Here is an 18944-nt window from a genome sequence, read left to right on the forward strand (position 1 = left end):
GCCCTCACTTAGTTCTGAGAAGACAGTCCAGCCTTATGCCTTCTGAAGGGTCCACATGTGGGTGGAGCGGGGAGCCCTGGGCCCTGTGCATTGTGACAGCACCCCCACACCCCCCTGGGGGTAAGTCTTTGTTGCAGTACCAAAACCTGGCAAGGTGGGTTTCAAGAGACCTGCTTGCATTCTTAGCCCTGCTTCCAACTCCATGCTGCTCTCTGAGAAGTGCCTTTTCTTCACCGAGCCTCAGTTTCCCCACCTGTTCAGTGGGGAGGTGAGTCTGCTGGCAGTACTCTGGTTAGGAGCAGAGCTTGCTGGAAAAGATCCCACCAGCTGTGGCTGGGCCTAGTCCCTCCTGGCATTATTTTGTCCCATATCCCTCCCTTTAGCATAGACCTGGAGCACAGGGTAGGGCCCTGGGGAAGGCAGAAGGACCACTTCTGTGCTTAAGGAGGGGAATAGGGTGGGCATTGGAGAATTTTGGTCTCTATAGATAGCTAAGCCCCATAGTAATAATAGCTACCACATAATTATGTTCCACTACCTACTAGGTTATTTTCCTGTGATATTTGCTATTTTAACCCTTTCTACCCCGCTAAGAGAAAGTGTGGTTATCCCCATCTCACTAGAGGGCAACACAGCAAAGCAGTAAAGAACAAGGATTCTGGAAGCACACTGCCTGGGTTTCATTTGGCTCTGGCTCCTACTGGCTGTGGAATTTTGGCCAAGTCACTTAACCTGTCTGTGTTTCTGTGTCTTCATCTATAAGTGGGGAAAATAATTGTACCTATTTCATAAAATTTCTATAACCAATTACATGAATGAATGCATCTATAGGATTTCAAACAGTGCTTGGCATGTAGCAAGCAGTCAATAAATAACAGCTATTGTTTTTACAAAAGAAGAGAATTCTCTCAGAGAAAGGAAATGACTTTCCCAAGGTCATTTGGCTTCTAAATGGCTAAGCAGGGTGGGTCTAACTTGACCACTAGGTCTCCCTGCCCAGGGCCTTGCAAATAAAATAAATTCCATGGATGGTGGCTCCTTTCCAGAACTGGCGACTGAGGTTTGGAGTGAGGAGCTGATTTCTCCAGCCCCGCCTTGTCCCGCCCTGCCCTGCCCAAGGGCTGGAGCCTGGAGGCAGGCCCTTTCTTTCCACTGAGCAACTGGAAGAACTGGCCTCCAAGTCTTGCTAGGGGCCGGGAGGGCAAACAAGGGGGCATTGAGCCTGGTGGGGCCTCACAATGGCTGCTCTGTCCAGGCTGGCCGGGGGCTGGGCCAGTTTCCTACGGGGACAATAGTCAAAAGGCAGTGACGCTGGCAGGGCCTGGAATCCCGGGCAGGATTTTCCGAGGCCTCAAAGCCTGCTATTTGTCCTCACTTGGAGACCCAGGAAGCCTGCCTCCCTGTCTCCCCTGACCCCACCTACGCTGGGCCCTGTGCCCAGAGGCCCTGGTCCCTTCCCCAGCCCAGAGGTGCCATTATGGCTGGAGTTGGGGTTGGCTCTGAGGTCTAGGGTCTGAGTGGACACTCCGTATCCCAGGGTCTGTGCCTGATGGCCCTTCCCTGGGGCCTGGGATGGAGGAAGCTGTCCCATACCTGGGCTCTGGTTGCCAGGACTTGGTTATGGAGGCAGGTGGCAAGGGTCGGCCCCAAGGAAGCTAAGAAGCTCCTGGAGGTCATGGGCAACCACCCTGTACTTGAAGTGAACCATGCCACACTGTTGGCTCTGAGTGTCCGGCCAGCTTGGCTGTGTGGCTGCACAGGGAAGCCTGTGAGAGAGCCTGTTGGAGGTGGGGGGCTGCTGTGTGGGGGCCAGACAGTCAGCAAGGTGCTAGTGATGTTCTTTAATGGCTGTGAGGCAGCTGCATTGGGCATGTCCTGGTTGAGGACAGTGCTGGGTCCCCCTCATGGGAATGCTGGGGAACCCAGGGATTTTCAGCTTGAGTCTAGATGAGCCCCAGACGCTGCCTCCCAACCCTCATCTGGAAACACACACAAATCCTGACCCCAGGGCTACTGGGCCTCCTCAGAAGATGAGGCTGAAGGGGTAAGCCTCTACATCCTTCCAGCCCTGCCTGAGCCTGGCCTTGCAGCCCCACAACTTGGCCAGCAACTGCTGTGTCCTCCCTGGAATAGGCAGAGCCCAGCTCCAAATGTCTGCCTCCACCCCTGCTCCGGGCTCAGGCTTCTGCCAGGCCCTGCCTTGGTCCCAGGCCAGGAGCTGTTCAGGTAAGGCCTAGGCTGGCTAGTGGCATCTTGAAAACTCCAGGTTCCAGTGGTGAGGGCAGGAAGGCGATAGTGTAGGGCTGAGCAAAAGCCCCACCTCCACACCATTATCTCCTTCACCACACTGCCAGCGACATTCAGAGGGCAAGAGGTGCATTCCAGGGTCCCCATGTGGACTCAGAGCTGGCCTGAGGGCTATGGGGTCCTGGAGGATTTGGCCTTGGCTTTTGCCTGCTGCCCCTCACCCCTATGTGATCTTCCCTACCACCCTGTTTCCCTTTTGCCTCCTGCTGCGCTTTGACCCTGCCAGGCTGGGAGGGCCACTTGAGGTCTCCTTAAGGTCTGACCCAGGTGCTGGCACTGTCCAACCCCAATTCAGGCATGACCATGGGGGCTGGAGGTGGCAGCTGGGCCAGGAAGGGGAGTGCAGGGGGAGGAGGGCCTGTCCTGGTACATGCAGCGTTAGCAGGGAGCAGTGCCCGGCTGTAAGTGAGGCAGGTGGGGTGCTGCTGCTGCTGTCCTCCTAGTGTGGACTTCAGAAGGAAGGGGCCCACACTCAGGGAACCCAGCCGTGGGAGAGGCCAAAAAGACTGGGCCCCATTCTAGGTAACTTCATACGGTAACAACAGATAGAGATACCCCGGGCCCAACAAGAAACCAGGGCTAGGAAAGCAGCCCCTGGGGGTAGATTGAGAGACCCCCTTCCTTGGGTAGGTAAATTGCCCTCTCCTTTTCCAAGGACAGTCACACAGAATCCTCTGACCTGAAGAATAGAGATACACAAGTGCCTCCCAAATGAACAGATACACAGACCTTGCAAGATGGAGAGAGGACCCCTTACCCCTGAGGGATAGACACAGAAATAAAGTCCCACTCCTACCCCAACTTGGCCAGAGAGACAAACATGTAGACCTTCCTAGAGAAAGAGATGCACAGGAAGGACAGATCCCCATGTCCCCCAGGAGAACAGGCAGCAGACATGCCCTCTCCAGCCCAGGTTTAGAGGCTGCGTAATGAAGTTGGGGCTGGGAGGTGCCTCTTCCTCACACTCTCTGCCTCTCTCTCAGACACCCAACCCGTTTCCTCTGCCTCAGAGGACAGGGGTGGGAGTGACATCCCAGAAAGGGTGGGAGGTGGGAGAGCCCTGCCCAGGATCCAGGCTAGGGGTTGGGGGCAGATGTCAGAAAGGAATAGATGGTCCTCTTTACCCGCATGGCCTGGCCCGGGTGAGAGGGTCAGCAGGTGGGGTGCCAGCAATGCAGCCAATTTGGTCACTGTCAGAAGCCCCCAGCCTGACGTCAGTCCCACTCATTATTGTTGCTGGAGCTTGAGTCACTCCCTGTGACGCCACTGGGGTCAGCTCTGGAATGGCTGGGGGTGGCCTGCAGGGCCCTGGGCACACACTAGGATGGGGGTGGGGGCCGTCCGAGGCCACACTCACCATGCACAGCCAGCTGCCTACTCCCAAGGTCTTGGGTTGGCCTTCAAGGTCCCTTGACAGGCCTCTTTCACAGGCCTTGCTTAGAGGGCTTCAGCTAGTCTCCTGTCTGCCTTCACGGCAATGGCTCTGGGCTCCGGCTGAGAAGTCTGCTCCCTCTGTCCTTGCGTTTCCTGCCACAGAAACCTTGGTTTCTAGCTTCAGCCCTCAGTGACCTCTCCCTGCAGCTTTTTCCTTTACCCTTCTTCTGGAAGTCTCCCTGTACAGAATAATTCCCTGTAGCCCCACTTCTTCCTGGAATCACCAACCCCCCTTCCTGCCCATCTCCTCAGGTTGCTAGCCTATGCTGTCTGCAGCCGTCCCAGTTTTCTTCTGGTGCCCAGTCACCTCCCAACTTGCTGAGAGCAGGTTGGGACTCCTCTTCATTCTAAATGTGTCACTTCCTATTCCAGGCCACAGGCATCTCTCTGGGATGACAGCAGTAGCTTCCATCTGGCCAATTCTGGTCCCTGCAAAACCCACTGCCATTTCTTTCAGACCACTTGTGGTGTTCTCTTGCCCAGGTGCATCTCCTCTGCAAGACTCTGAGCTTTCAGAAGGTCAGGACTGTGACATGTATACCTCAGTATGACATGGGCCTGGCAATGGACAGTTACACATGAGTGGCATGAATGATGAATGAATGAACAATTACATCTTGCTCATCAGGGGTTGTGGCATAGGATGGGAGAAATCATTCTACACAGTCTCACTTTTTTTGCCAAGTCCCTCCCTCCCCGACAGTATGACCCACATGGGCACAGGACCCAGGGCCTGAGGTGCGCTGAGAACTGCACTGTAAGGATTCAGGGAGGTAAGAGGAAGCAGGGATTGGCCAGCATCTGATCTGGGCCTGAGATAAGATGGCTCAGCCTCACCCTCAGGCAGGAAAGGCTTCATATATATATATTTTTTTTTTCTTTTTTTTTTGAGGAATTGGCTTATGTCATTATGGAGGATGACAAATCTCAAGATCTGCAGTTAGTACCCTGAAGACCCAGGAGAGCAATGGTATAGTTCCAAATGCCGACAAGCTCGTGACCCAAGAAGAACAGGTATTTTAGTTCAAAGTCTGAATGCAGGAAAAAAACCAATGTCCCAACTGGAAAGCAGTCATGCAGAAGGAGTTCCCCTTTCCTGTGGGAAGGTCAGCAACCTTTTAGTCTATTCAGGCCTTCAACTGATTGGATGGGGCCCACCCTTCTTAGGGAAGGCAATCTGCTTTATTCAGTCTACATATAAATGTTAATCACATCCAGAAACACCCTCATAGATGCACCCAGAATAATGTTAGACCAAATGACTGGGCATCTGTGGCCTGGTCAAGATGACACATGAAATTAGCTATCAAAGCAAGCTGCTACATATGACTGAGCCTACCACCAGTTTCATTACTAATAAATTGGGGGAAATTATATTTACCTTCAAAGGTAGTTGGAGAAATCAACATAATAGTGCCTGTGTAATGCTGGCATGTGCGTAGTAAGGCTCAGTGGTTGGCAGTGGTGATGATGTCAGTGACAGGGAAGGGTGGTAAGAGGGAGTGTGTCAGCAGGTGGAGGGGGTCAGTCACTCCCCCCACTCATTGGCAGGCCCTGGAGTTAGGCTTTGGTTCCTCCTCTTCCCCAGGGCGGGTTCTAACCTCTGTGGGTGCCCCTCCTTTGGCTCCTCACAGACCCTCCCCACTCAATATTTTATTTTGATTCCCTCCTGGTTAAGTGCAGGCTCCAGAAGAGGTTGCTGGTCTGCAAGGCAGGCAGCCTTCTCCTTCTCCAGTTCCTGGGGTACTCTGGGGCTGCTTGGGGAGAGGTATCTGCATCTGGGACAAAAATAAACCAGAGACCAAGGTTGCACAAAGGCAGAACTGTGGGGAGGAAGGAGAGGGGACAGGGAGCAGATGAGGAGAGGGGTGTCTACCAGAAAAGGGAACTGTGTAGGGGAGTTTAGGACTGGGTGGGAGAGGGGCAGCCTAAAGGGTGGGTAGGTGACAGTGCAATGCTGGACGCCAGCCTGTACTGGTACGTAGACCACTGACTGTACTTCTGATGATCAAAATGTAATCTTTCATTCATTCTAGATTGTGCATTCAGTGATGTCCTATAGCTTAAAATCAGCCATAGTAGAAAATTGGCAAACGCTATAACTAATCAAGGCTTTTCCCCACCAGGCAGCAGGTGTTAGGTGTAGTGTATTCAAGAGTGACAGTGCATGGGGAGCGGCAGGGTGGGGATACCAAAAAGAGAACTTCTGTAGTGGTGAGGAACCCTGCGTCTCAGCTTCAGGCTGTGCCACTAACTGGGTGACGTCGGGCAAATTACTTAACCTCTCCCAACATCAATTTCTGTATCTACCTCTTCCGACTGATTGGTATCAGCCTTTCCATTCCATTCAATAAATGTTATCTATTATAATTTTGGGAGAGAAAGTGCGTGTTAGGAAAATAAGCATCTTAATCCCCTAGTAAACAACTCAGGAGTGTCTGCTGTTGGAGCTGGGGGTATACCAGGCTCTGTGGGCATTTACACAGCAAGCAACAAACCTGTGCTTAGTTTACATGGAAAACCAAACATACTCCCAGGAAGTTACACAGCACTAAAAATTCACTCATACTCGTACAACACTTTACAGTTCGCAGAGGTTTTTCATATGAGTCTCACAACATCTCCCCATTTACAGAGAAGGAAATCAGAAAGGATGAGTGATGTCCAGAGGCACACACAGCGTCAATGGCAGAATTACAAGCTTTACAAGAACTGTCACCAGATCGGCTATGGTACGGCACCAAGTAGTGTTTCTGCATGAAGGTAACACAGAGTAAGGTTAAGTAAGCCCTCTTCAACAGCATTTTTGTGGGGACAGGGATCCTATTATTCATATTGGACAACCTAAATTTTGCCATCCACTAGCGTTATGCAGCACACTGGCCGGGCTCATCCCCGGGGCAACTCCCGCCTGGCATGCCCCTCATCCTGGGGAATCTGTGCTCCTTCCAGCTCTCTGAGGCCAGACCTGGGGACCACGTCTCGGCCTCAGGAGCTGGCTAGTCGCTGATGCCTCCTTTCAGCCTAGGGAGGCAGCAGAGAGCTCGTGTGGCCTCTCTCGGCCTCTCATCTCTATGGCGGAAGTGGGTTGTTCCAGCCAAAACAACATTCTCTGTGGTGGGAGTGAATGGGCTCGTCCAAAAGAGGGGGATACCTCTTGCCGTCAAATCTTAAGATCAGAGAGATAGTCAATGAAAAGGAGTCACACTTTTACAGAGTAGTATATGACTATATATGTTGGCTCGAGCGAGTGTAAAATGATGTGGGCAGCTGCTGTGGCGTCGGAGCTCGGCGAGCCGTGCTTGCGGCCCCGCCGGAGGCAGGAGACCAAGTGGAACCAGCCGGGCTGTCGCGGGGGGCGGTGCGGTCTTCCGGTGCCGGTGCCGTCTCCTGCCGCGGTGCTTTGGGGGTCGCGGTGAGGGCGGTTGCGTGGTGGGTGGGTCCCTGACGGGGGCTTGGGATGGTATGGGGCCGTTCCAGCAGTCTGCCCCTTGTCTTGTGCCGCGCGGGCGCTGCCCGGGCCGGCGGGAAGGCCCGAGTCCAGCCAGGCTCGGCGTGGGGCGCCGCCCCCCGTGACCGCTGAGGTGTCAGCGCCTCCGCTGGTCGCTGGACGTGGAGGTTCGCGGGTAGTGGCGGTGGGAGAAACGGGAGCGCGGGGAAGTCCGGGTTTCCAGCTTTCCAGCTTTGCTTCTGAGTCTCTTGATGACGATCCGAGTTAACTCTCTGCCTCCGCTTTTAGTCCACCTCTTGCGCTCGGTCGCGCGCGCGGATGTTGGGGCTTATCTGCGGAGGTCGTACCTGAGCGAGGGAGGAAGGAAGGGCATGATCCGAGCCTGAGTGACCCGCATTCCAACCTGTACGCGGAAGGTGGGGGTGGGGGATGCCCTGGGCTCCAGCCTGGCTCTGAGAGCAGGCATCTGTCAGCCTCTGTCCCTGCGCTCTGCATATCTGGACTTGGGGGGCTACCAGCGGGACGAGACTAATCACGCCTCGCTGTGGACAGCTCCCTGCTCAGCGGAGGCGGGGGTGAAGGTGAAGAACAGACAAGCTCATCACAGACCAGAGGTGGCTGCTGTGGGAAGGAGGCTACTGGTTGGCCTTAGAGGACTGGAGCCTAGAATAGTGCTGAGAATGAGGGAAGAGCCTGGACTGGGCGCAAAAGTGAAGAGATGTGTGGGTTGTTGGAAGGTTTTGTGGGGGCACACCAGAGTGGAGAAGTTGTGGAAGAGAGAGGAGCTGCACCAGAGCTGGGAATCTCTAGGTGGGAAACTGCTGGATAGAGTTAAACTTGGAGGGCAGCAATGAGCAAGAGAGCCCTGCTCATCCTGAGTGTAGGAGAAACCAATCCAGCAACCCTTGGAAGGCCCTGGGATTCCTGGGCCAGGATGAGTTGGGCAGTTAGTTTGTCCTAGGATCTAGGTACTGAATTTCCAGTGAGGAGTAGGCCACAGCCCCAGCCCTCAAGGAGCTGTCTGCCTAGAGGGAGAGAAAAGACAAGACAACACCTGTGAAACGATGCCTGCTAGTTCAGGTAGCCTCGGGCTGACTGCCTAGTGAGAGGCAGAGCCAGCGTGATCGTGGAGCCGTCCACAGAATGCTTCCCTGCGCTCACTCAGGAGCCTTGCTGTTTAATGGGAATAGAGACAAATGGTGACAGATATAGGAGAATGCTGCCAGGACCCTGAGAGGGTAAAATCGGATGTCTGGCTGACACGTTTATGGGGACTGGGGACCCTTAAACTGTAGAAATGGTTGGGAGGGGGGAGGATGAAAGAGTTGCCTATGAGTATATGGAAGGCTCGTTTGTGGAAAAGGGGTGAGTCTTATTCTGTGTGGCTCCTGATATCAAAACTGGCCAGTGGTTTGAAGCACTAAGGAACAGATTCCTTCAACAGAAGGAATAACTGGAGGGAGCTGTCTAAAAATGGAATGGTCTGCTGTGAGAGGTGGTGAGTTCCCTATTGGGAGGTTTGTAAGTTGAACATTCAGCCAAGTAACGTGACTGTTCCCTCTCCTTCTGGGCTCCTGCAGTTACTTACCAAGGTCTGGTTCTTAGGTCTGTTTTTTCCTTCCCACTCCCTCCATCAGTGCTGTAGTGTAGCTGGGGCTCCATCCCAGGCTGTCTGGCTGTAGAGCCTCTGTTCTTAATTACTACTCTCCTGTGTTTCACAGATGTTATTTTATTTAATTTTCACAACAATCCAGATTTATAGATAAGAAAACAGACTCGAGAAAGGTTGAGTGATTTGCTTAAGGTCACAGAGCAAGATACAGGAGAGCTTGGATTTAAAACCAGGACTTTGGGACATGAAAACCTCTGCACTCTGCACTTCACTCCCTCACATTCTGTTGTGTTGCCTCTGTAACTGTCACTACTTTAATGGTCTCTAACTGGACTCCTTACCCAGTTTTTAATCTGCTTTAAATCTGCAAGTTTTTACCCCAGAGTCTGAATAGCCCTGGAACTATGTGAGATTTGATGTGTATGTGCTTGTGTCAGTCAGGGTTTCAAGCCCTCTCTTCATAGTTTCTGTTGATTTCTTAGAGCAGTCTGTGACCCCAAAATAATTGAGAACCATTTTTTGCCCTTCAGCCAGAGTTAATTTTCTGATGCACAGATTTGATCTTGGCACAGTGAGGCACTGACTCTTCAGTGCCCTCAGGACAGAGTCTACATGCCTTAATCTGGTCATTCAAGGTCCCAGGCAATCAGACTCCAGTCTTCTCTTTCTTCTTCCTACCTTGTACTCTCGCCGTTATGGTAAGATTTACCTGCCTGTCTCTCCTCCATCCTGGCAGCTTCTCAAGGGCAGGCTGTGCTTGGCTTTGAATGGCCAGTGCTGGACAAGTGTGGCCCAGTGAGCATTGGCTGTAAGCTGCACGGAGCGCCATAATGGAATCCAAGCCTTGGCCATTGTTTGGACTGGTGACTTTAAAGCTGTCCCCTTTCTGATCCTGAGAGTCTTTCTGATAGTCTATGCTACTGAAATGCAGAGAAGGGCCATGGAGGCAGGGGCTGGGCTGGGCCTGGGAGGAAGTAAACAGGGAGCACATAGATCATTCAGAAGGTGTCAGTATTCTGACCTGGCTCCTCTTGCAGGTGGCCCCTGGGTGGGGTGAAGCATCCCTGTCCTTATTCTTGTCCCCCCACCCCAGCGTGGGCCACTGGCTGCAGGATGAACTGTCGCTCGGAGGTGCTGGAAGTGTCAGTGGAGGGACGGCAGGTGGAGGAGGCCATGCTGGCTGTGCTGCACACAGTGCTCCTGCACCGCAGCACCGGCAAGTTCCACTACAAGAAGGAGGGCACCTATTCCATCGGCACTGTGGGCACCCAGGATGTTGACTGTGACTTCATTGACTTCACCTACGTGCGTGTCTCCTCTGAGGAGCTGGACCGTGCCCTACGCAAGGTTGTTGGGGAATTCAAGGTAGGGGTGTGGCATGGTAGGCAGCACATGGGCCCCAGTGCCCCTCCGCGTGGGCTTGCTGTTGGGCCAGCTTACCCTTTCTGGGCGTGTGGGGTCCTTTCATGTTCTAAGGCACAGGTGTGTTCAGAGCTGCTGTTGGGGGTGCTCGTAAAAGCGCCCGGGGAGGAGGAGAGCAGGGAGCCCTTGCGATATTGGTGGTCAGTCCCCCAGGGTGCTCCCTGCCCCCGGAGTCTTGACCTTCCACCAGACTCCACAGCTCTTCCTCCCGGCATCGTCCCTTCACCAGTCTGGGCCTTTCCCATTGGAAACTCATAAAGAGGGAAGGTTGCTGGGCCCAGGCAGTTGCCGTCCAGTGGAGTGTCCCTTTGGCAGCATGGCATGTGTTTGTATATGCCTGTGTGGGCACGGAGAAAGGCAGGAGGGACACACCAGGCTGCGAATGTCGGTCACCTCAGGAGGTGGGATGGGTGTGATTTTTAATTTTGTCCTCATTCAGGAAATATTTTTCACTATAATAGTGTTTCATTATTTCAATGAGTGTGTATTTTTTCATTTTAAAGTAACAAAGGGAAATTTTTTTAAGGTACCATCTCTGGGGTCAGAGATGGAGGATTGTCTGTCTGACTTCCATTCCAGAAGTGTCTGGAGAGCCCCTGCACTGTGCTGGGCACTGTGCTCAGTATAGCAGGTGGACCATCTCCGAGGCCACAGTGTTCTCCCCCTTCCCAGTCCTTTGCAACCAGAAAGGGCAAGTTCATAAGAGTTTCCCGGTTCCCCTTCAAGGGAGACAACAGTACTTAGCCCTCTGCCCTCCAGATGCCTGTAAGTGGCACTTAGAGCATAGTAGTTAAGAGCACAAACTCTGAAGCCGGTCTCTACCACCCAGCAAATATGTGGCCTTGGGCAAGTGACTCCACTACCCCTTTGGGCCTCAGCTTCCCTGATGTAAAGCTGGGATGTTAATTGTACGCACCTGATTGCGTGTACCTATTGGATATATGCACTGTGAGGATTAAATGAGTCAAAATGTCAAGTGCTTGAAATAGCCTGGCACACAGGAAGCATTATAGAAGAGTTAGCCATTATTACTACCAGTCAAGGTCATGTGACCTTGGTTTGTCCATGAAGGAGGGACTTACCTAAACCTGATGGGCAGTTTAGGACTTGAGGGAAACATCCTTACCCTTTGGCAGGGCCCTCAATTAGATGGAAAGGTGCTTTGGGGTCCCAGCTGCCCTAGGAAGAAGAGTGTGGGGCCAGCACACCCCATGGGTATGATGGGCAGAATTATTGGACGAGATGGTCTTGTTTGCCTCACAGAGGAGAAGGAGAAGCAGCCAGTTCCAGTCTGTCCTTTCCCCTCCCTCCTTCCCCCTTCTGTTCTTGACTTCCTTTCTAATTAAGGAATATGGGGCTTTATAGTCTCCTCTTCTCGATTTTCTTTAGATGCTGTGAGTTTTCATTGTTATTGAGTGAATAAATAGAAGGATTGTGTTTAATTGGTAGGGGAGCAGCCAGGTAGCGTTTACCTGGGGAGGGGATGCTGGAGAGAAGGTGACTTTGGAGACTGTTTCGAAAGATGGGAAGTCAAAGGGGTGGGGATATGAGGTTGATGGAAGGCCCTCAGGTGAGGAGGAAAAGCAAGGATTTTGAAATGAGACAGTCTGGATTCAAACCATGGTACACAGCCCTTCCCTGGCCTGTGACTCTGAGCCTCATTTTGCCTCAATAAAATGGAGGTAATATGCCTGCCTCATGGAGCTACTGAGAGCGAGTGGGATGTGTGTGTAAAGTGCATGACCCAGAAGAAGTGCTGAAAACAATTCCGAACAAAGCTGGAGGAGCTGGGCAAGGAGGCAGATTTTGTTAGTTTGCTTGAACCACTTAATTTTTGGCTGGAAGTTTGCTGTGTCACTTTGAATAACTCCTTTACTCTCTCTGTATCTCATTCCTTGCCCTCCCTAAAGGACTAATAAAGCTAGGAGGACACAATTCTCTGAGGCTTTGGAAGCAGGCACTCACAGGTGAGAAGTCCTCAGATCTCTTGGCCTGCTCATTGGTTACCCCTTCTTCCCCAGGATGCACTGCGCAACTCTGGTGGCGATGGGCTGGGGCAGATGTCCTTGGAGTTCTACCAGAAGAAGAAGTCTCGCTGGCCTTTCTCAGATGAGTGCATCCCCTGGGAAGTGTGGACAGTGAAGGTGCACGTGGTTGCCCTGGCCACAGAACAGGAGCGGCAGATCTGCAGGGAGAAGGTGGGTGAGAAGCTCTGCGAGAAGATCATCAACATCGTGGAGGTGATGAACAGGCACGAGTACCTGCCCAAGATGCCCACCCAGTCGGAGGTGGACAACGTGTTTGACACAGGCTTGCGGGACGTGCAGCCCTACCTCTACAAGATCTCCTTCCAGATCACTGATGCCTTGGGGACCTCAGTCACCACCACCATGCGCAGGCTCATCAAAGATACCCTTGCTCTCTAGGCCCTGCTGGGGCCTTGGGTGCTCCTTGATGGCTTGTGGACCTTGGCTTCTGGCGATCGTACTGTTAGGCCCTTGGGGTTCTGGAACCTGCTCTCAGTCCTTGATGAGACATGGAAGGGCCTTCGCCATCCCTGGCTTCCTTGTTTCGTGGTTGCCAGTCTGGTTATCCTCTCAATCTTTACTGATGGTCAAGTCCAGCTTATACTGTCTCTCCACACGCCTGGTAGGGGTCTCCCTTCCTTCTCTACTGTACAGAAGAGCCACCGCTAGGATGGTGAATGAAGTTGAGAGTGTGAGTTTGGATTGAGCCATCTCTCCCTTGGCTTGTGTTCTGCCTTGAAACATTAACACTTTCTGGCAGACCTGGGAGGATACTGTTGGGTGTTGAGGACATTTTTCAAGATGAGGGGAGTTGGTGGAAAGGATTAAAGATTAAAACTGATTTTGTACTTTGTTGGATGTCACAGTAAGCAGGTGTTACCCACCTAGGTGTCCCCATGGTCAGTTCCATGAATGAGGACATGATTCAGGACCTGTTGCTTTTGGATATGATTGTGCTGTATCTTCTCCCTGCCTTTGACACCCTGGATCTTTGTATTATTTCGTCTTGCTTCATCATGGCCCCCCCATGAGCACTAGAAAGCATTTTTGATTTGGGGTTTCTGTCTCTGGAAAGAGATGGCCCACTTGAGACTGATGTCTGGTGACACTTCCAGATTGGGGTGGCCCTCACTTACTGTTAGGAAATTGCTTTGGTAACACTTGTTTGACACAAACATACTTAAAGTCAGTGAACTCCATTGTGAGCTTTTTATTGATTTATTCCTTATTTTACAATGCATTTTGGTTATATCTGAACAAGTTATAACCAGACTAAATGAGCTGTGTAGAGGAGGGTGGTGGTAAGGGAGAAATGACAGGTGGTTGGGGTTGAGGGTGGGGGTGTTTTGGCCGTGGTCCTGGGGCAGGGAGGTAGCCAGGATGGCCTGGGAATGTTTGCACATTTCCCCATTCCAAGCCACCCTCGGCCGTGTGATACTTTATTACAGGTTTTGTGATGTCCTACTCTTGGTTTCTGGGGCAATGGGGAATTGGAGAACTCGGGAAGTTTTCAAGGGCTTGGAGATACGGAAGGCCCATTTCCAGCAAGTCCTTGATGGTGTGGTTCCTACCTGGCCTGCTGCAATCTGGGGGACCACCTTTTCCTTCTCTCTGGCCATCAGCTAATCCCTTCTGAGGGGTTGGCTGATAGAGGTGATCACTGGTGGTGACTTTGTTTTTAAACAGAGAGCTCAAGGGTGCTCTCTCAGGAGACCTTGGCAGGAGGGTCTTCCAAGCTTCCCCAGACTTTCTACTTTTCTGCAGCCAGACTCAGCTCCACATTCCCACCCTGACTTGGTGGTGAGACGCAGCTGGCAGCAAGCTCCCCTTGGACAGGACAGTAACTTTGCCATCCCTTTTGGCATTGTGATTTCTGGAGGTAGGGGACTGATTCACTCAAGGTCAGGACAGGAGTCTTAGTGACTCAAATCTATGCTTTCTCATTGGTCTGTATATTTGGGGCCCAAGCAAAGGAATAGCGTGGTAGGCCTTGAAGTTCCCCACTCTCCATCTCCCCCTGCTGTGGGGCCACGGAGGCACCGACCTGCCTGTCCAGCCCCAGGAGATTCAGAGGGGATGGTAGATAAGGGAAGGAGAGGTATCACTCAGATCCTTGGAAGCTGCTCCCTTGCTTCCTGTTCAGGCGGCTACGGAGCAGTGTTGAGCTCTGGCCCAGGGACAGAATGCCCAGGTGCCATCCATTGACTTCCTTTGCCAAAGGGGAGGGAGAGCCTTGGGGACAGGACTCCTGGGTTTGTCTGCTTGGGTGCGTGGGCCATATTCCATGCGTGGGTGTGTGGATGCCTTTGGGATGAGAAGAAACACTCCAGCCCCGCGTGTCTGGGCCATAGTACACACCGGTGGAGCCCTTCACGTAAGAGCCCTTGCTCTGCGTAAGGGTGGGGGTGTAGGGCGTCCGGATCCGCCCCTGGGGGCCCTCCCTGTTGCAGCCTTAGCCCGCCCACCCTCAGGCCGCCTTGGCGCCCACACTTCTGGCAGTCCTCTGCACATCTCGGCAGCCTGCGCCAAAGCATGAACGGCTCACAGGCAGGCGCTGCGGCCCGGGCCACCTGGCTGAACTGCTGCAACCAGTCCGGGGTGCATCCCGAGCCGCTCGCGGGGCCGCGCGCCGTGCAGGCTGTGGTGCTGGGCGTGCTGTCCCTGCTGGTCCTCTGCGGCGTCCTGTTTCTGGGCGGCGGCCTCCTCCTCCGCGCCCAGGGCCTGACCGCGCTGCTGGTCCCCGAGTGGCGCCTGTCCCTCGAGGCCGCGCCCGGTAGCCCCAGCGGAGGCGAGGACGACTGCTAGGCGCCCGGCTGTGCTTGCGGGGGGCAGCCTTCAGGCGGTTCTCGGACTCCAAGCCGACTGCGCAGGAGGGCCGCCAGAGTGCCTCTGACGGCTGCTGCAGAGGGGGGACCCTGCGCCCCTTCACGAGGCTCCGCCTCTGCACAGGTGAGGGCCGACGGCACAGCAGGAGTGGGGCAGAGTGCGGAAGGTGACCTCCCTACTGACGGCCTTTCTGGGCCAGCCTGAGAGTCGCTCTCAAAGCCCGCGGGGGTGGGGCCTGCAGCTACCCGGGTGTGCTGGCATCTGAGGGAGGAGGCTAGTCCTCCCCCTTCTCCCGATCAGTGGTGCACCCCCACCCAGTCCCGTTTCTGTAACAGACTGGTCTCTGTGTAAGTTTGGGAGAGGGGGAAGCCTGCCGATCAAAGAGGAGGGGAGTCTGGAGGGGCCTCCCTGTGCTTTGCAGCCTTTCCCTGCATGCTCGCTGCATTCCACTTTGCTTCAGCCCCTTCCGGTGCTAAGGTCCAGCTCAGCAGCATCCCACCACTGCTCTTTCCACTGGAGGGCTGAGGAGAGACATGGCCCCAGAAACTCAGACAACCCGGGCCTTGGCTTCTACTTCCTTCTCTCCTGTCCCTCCTGAAGACTTGTCCCTGGAAAGGGATGAGTAAGAGTCCTCACTGTGACCTCCCTCCTGAGGCAGGGGTGGGAGGGTGGGTCCTGTTTTAGAGCAGAGCCAGGGGCCTGGATGACTGGGGGATGGGCAAGTGTGCAAGCCCCCTCCCTGCCAAGTCCCTGCTTGGGTTGTGGTCCAGACAGAGCCTGGAGCTTTGTGGTGGAGCGGGGGAGGTTGTGGATATCAGGGTTCCTAACAGCTGGGGGGTCTCAGGAACACAGTGCTCCGGGAAGCTGGGGCTGAGAATTCCCAGCTGTGGGGGCTCTATCTGACTCTCCAGCCTCTGTCTCTCCAAGGACAGGAACCATCTGGAGAGAGGGGTCTGGGTGGCCTAAAGACAAGGTAATTCCAGGTCAAGGCCACCTTGGGCAGAGCTACAGGGTTGGGCTGGGGAGCCTTCACCGTCCCTCTCCTCTGTTCAGTGTTGTACTTTGGGGCTCCTGGGTAGGCTGTTTGTTGGGGGCGTGCCTCTGACCCCTCTTGCCCCTTCCACTCTAGAGCCCCTCCCCTGCTTGCCAGGAGCAGAGCAGGGTTCCACTTCCTTCTGAGAAGGGAGTCTGTGCACGTGAGGGGCAAGCAAGGGGATGGCGTGAACAGGGTGTGGGCAGAGCGCAGATGAGCAGCTGTGAAGCTGACGACGTGTGATCCCTGTGCAGAGCAGCCCGGGATTTAGTGCTAATCCCAGGCAGCCTGGCCGCATTGGCCCTGCTGAGCTGAGGACTTCTCACCTCAGGGACGCCCTCTCCATGGCCTTGGAGAGAGGGATGGCCAGGGTAGTGAGGGTGTGTGTGTGTGTGACTGTTCCTGGCATAAGGGCCGCAGGGCATCCCACCTCCCTTTGCTGTGTTCTGGGGGAGGGGGTGGGAACTCCCTCCCTCTCTTGCATCCAGGTTCACCCACCCCCATGCCCGATACATTCTGCTCTTCCACCCTTTCTCCCACCCTGTGCTGCCCTCTCCTTCCCCATGGAACCCTTCCCTTTACAAATCGGGAAGCTCAGAGAGAAGAAAGTGACACACTCAAGTGATTCACAGCTAGAACTGGACCCTGGAGTTCCTGGTTCTGAGCTCAGGGGTGGGGGCTGCATATGGGAGTGAGAAGCGCCCCTTGGGTTACCCCTCTTGCCCTGTCCTCCTCTCTTCCCCAACTTCTCACTGCTCTTTGAGAATGCTGATGCAAAATATGGCCTCTCCCCAAAGGAATGAACCTTCATATACACACATAAGACACACACAGACATTTGGCCTACGGTTTCTGGGACTGGAACCAAAACCCCCGTGTTACTGCCTCCCTCCCAGTGGCCTTGGTGGATACCTTCTCGCTGCCAGGTATAGGCTTCCAGATGCTGGCAGTGACTCCCCAGCCAGCCGGGCTCAGCTTTCCTGGCCTGAACCTGAGGGTTGGGGGTGCTTAGGGGCTGGCTGGAATCTACATTTATGAAAAAATATCCAAGTGGACATGACTTGGATTGGCCTTTGGGTAGTGACAGGGGAGAGATTTGGTGGAGGGAAGGGCTGTGCCCCAGCCTCATCCTGTCTGCTCACACCCAGATGGGACTGAGGCTGGGAGCAGAGTGGGTAGGAAAAGGCTTTATTTCAACTTCCTGCCTTTGCTGTCCCTTCAGTGCTTGGAGAGCCTGGATATGGCATGTGCTGGGGAACTAGATGTTCCTGGGTGAAGATACTGAGATGTTTGTTATGGAACTCTGACCCTGGTCAAGGCTGTCACACTGAGTGGGGAGGAAGAGAATTTAGAAAATTGGGAAAGAGGTGTTGCTGTTCCCCCATATCTCTCAGGCTTCACATGGGAGTGGGGCCTGGGGAATGGGTGCAGGCTGAGTGTCATGGAGTGAGGCCAGGCTCCTGGACCCCCAACAAGCTCTATTAGCCAGCAGTGTCCTTGAGGGAAAGGTTGGGACCACAGAGGGTGGACTGTAGCTGTCCTCTGGTCTCTGAGTTTCCCCCTGAGTCAGAACGGGTGGTCAGGGGTTTATCCATTCCATTGCTTGGCTTCCACATAGTACAGCTCTGTTCTGTAAAGATAGGGCGGCTCTCTGTGACAGATTCCTGAGCCTCTCATGGTCTGTCTTCCAGAGAGCCCTCCCTCCAGCCTGCTGCACTGGGGGACTGCTACCTTTGATCCATGTGTGGTGCAGACTACAGACTGGGAGAAACCTGGATTGTGGTGGGACCTCAACTGGGATCCTTGCACTCAGCTGCCGCCTCTGATCTGCTTCACTCAACCTCCTGAAGTACTCATGGGTGTGGGTCTGGGAGGTCAGCACTCCAGGAAGGAATGGGCCCCCGGGGCACCTGCTGCATGTCCAGAGCACTGAAGTGGCCACACACGCTGGATGCCCAATGCAGTAGATGTTAGCCATGCCCACGCCCACCAGGCCTCTGTGGGTGCATCCCCTGTCCCGTCTCTGGTACAGGGCAGCTGTGGTTGATAGGCCAGGGACCTGTCCCTGCTGAGGGCTGTGTGTCAGTGTCACCCATTTGGAGGTCTTGGGTGTCCCAGCAATGCTCCATTACTTCCTGTGGCCTGTTATTAAATATGCTGGCAATACAAGTTGGGGTGTACAGTATGTTTCCAGATGCTCCTGACTCTTGGCATTAGTTGTATCCCCTGCACCTTCTCTGATTTGAACTGTTCTAGCCGGCAGCAACTCCAGCCGTGGCCCTTCTCCCCGTCTCTCGGTGTTAGCTACTCCCTATCCATACCCAGATCCCAGTTCTAAGGGTGGGTAGGAGATGGGGCGGTGACTCTCACACCAGCACTTGACTGTCTCCCTGTGGCCAGTGTGGGCAAGAACACCGCTTCTTTCAGGTGGTATACGGGTGTGATCAGAGTCCAGCTTCACCCCAGGGTGCTTTGAAATGAGAGTGAATTTTGTGAGCATGTTCGCTGAATTCTAGACTTCTCCCTGAACTTCAGCTTCTTCATCCATAAGATGGAGGCAACAGTGTCATTGTGAGGATCAAGTAGGTTATGTGTGTGTCTGTGGATAAAAGGCTTTCTACACTGTAATTATCATGTGATGTTATTTTTTTCCCTGAAGCTGACCATCCCCAGAGAAGAGGTATATTCCAGTTACCCACGCAGCCTGTTCCTGGGAGCACTTCATTTATTCATCTTTCCATGAGTGTTATTATCAAGTGGCTCTGGGGGCTGGGGATGGGAAAGTGCATGGGACAGCACCCCTGCCCTCAGGGGGCTCAAGAGACTGCTGCC

At 53.9% G+C, this 18944-nt stretch overlaps 2 protein-coding genes across 6 annotated transcripts; both read left to right on the top strand.

Annotated features, from left to right (window-relative positions):
* Positions 1-7051: 7051 nt before the first annotated feature.
* On the top strand, positions 7052-13452 carry ATG101 (autophagy related 101). Of its 5 annotated transcripts, none has more exons than XM_036915147.2 (3): positions 7052-7139; positions 9842-10169; positions 12248-13452. In XM_036915147.2, exons 2-3 carry the CDS (start codon positions 9918-9920, stop codon positions 12650-12652), a joined length of 657 nt encoding a protein of 218 aa, XP_036771042.1. In that variant the 5' UTR covers positions 7052-7139; positions 9842-9917; the 3' UTR covers positions 12653-13452. The 5 variants fall into 5 exon arrangements, with proteins under 5 accessions (XP_036771042.1, XP_036771040.1, XP_036771041.1 ...); XM_036915145.2 differs by having other exon boundaries at positions 7088-7156; XM_036915146.2 differs by having other exon boundaries at positions 7098-7177.
* Positions 13453-13597: 145 nt separating this feature from the next.
* On the top strand, positions 13598-17939 carry SMIM41 (small integral membrane protein 41). Its single transcript, XM_036915151.2, has 2 exons — positions 13598-15202; positions 17804-17939. The coding sequence occupies exon 1, from the start codon at positions 14786-14788 to the stop codon at positions 15056-15058; it is 273 nt and encodes a 90-aa protein (XP_036771046.1). The 5' UTR covers positions 13598-14785; the 3' UTR covers positions 15059-15202; positions 17804-17939.
* The last annotated feature ends 1005 nt before the right edge of the window (positions 17940-18944 follow it).

This window comes from Manis pentadactyla, chromosome 10, assembly GCF_030020395.1.
Source record: "Manis pentadactyla isolate mManPen7 chromosome 10, mManPen7.hap1, whole genome shotgun sequence".
Lineage (NCBI taxonomy): Eukaryota > Metazoa > Chordata > Mammalia > Pholidota > Manidae > Manis > Manis pentadactyla.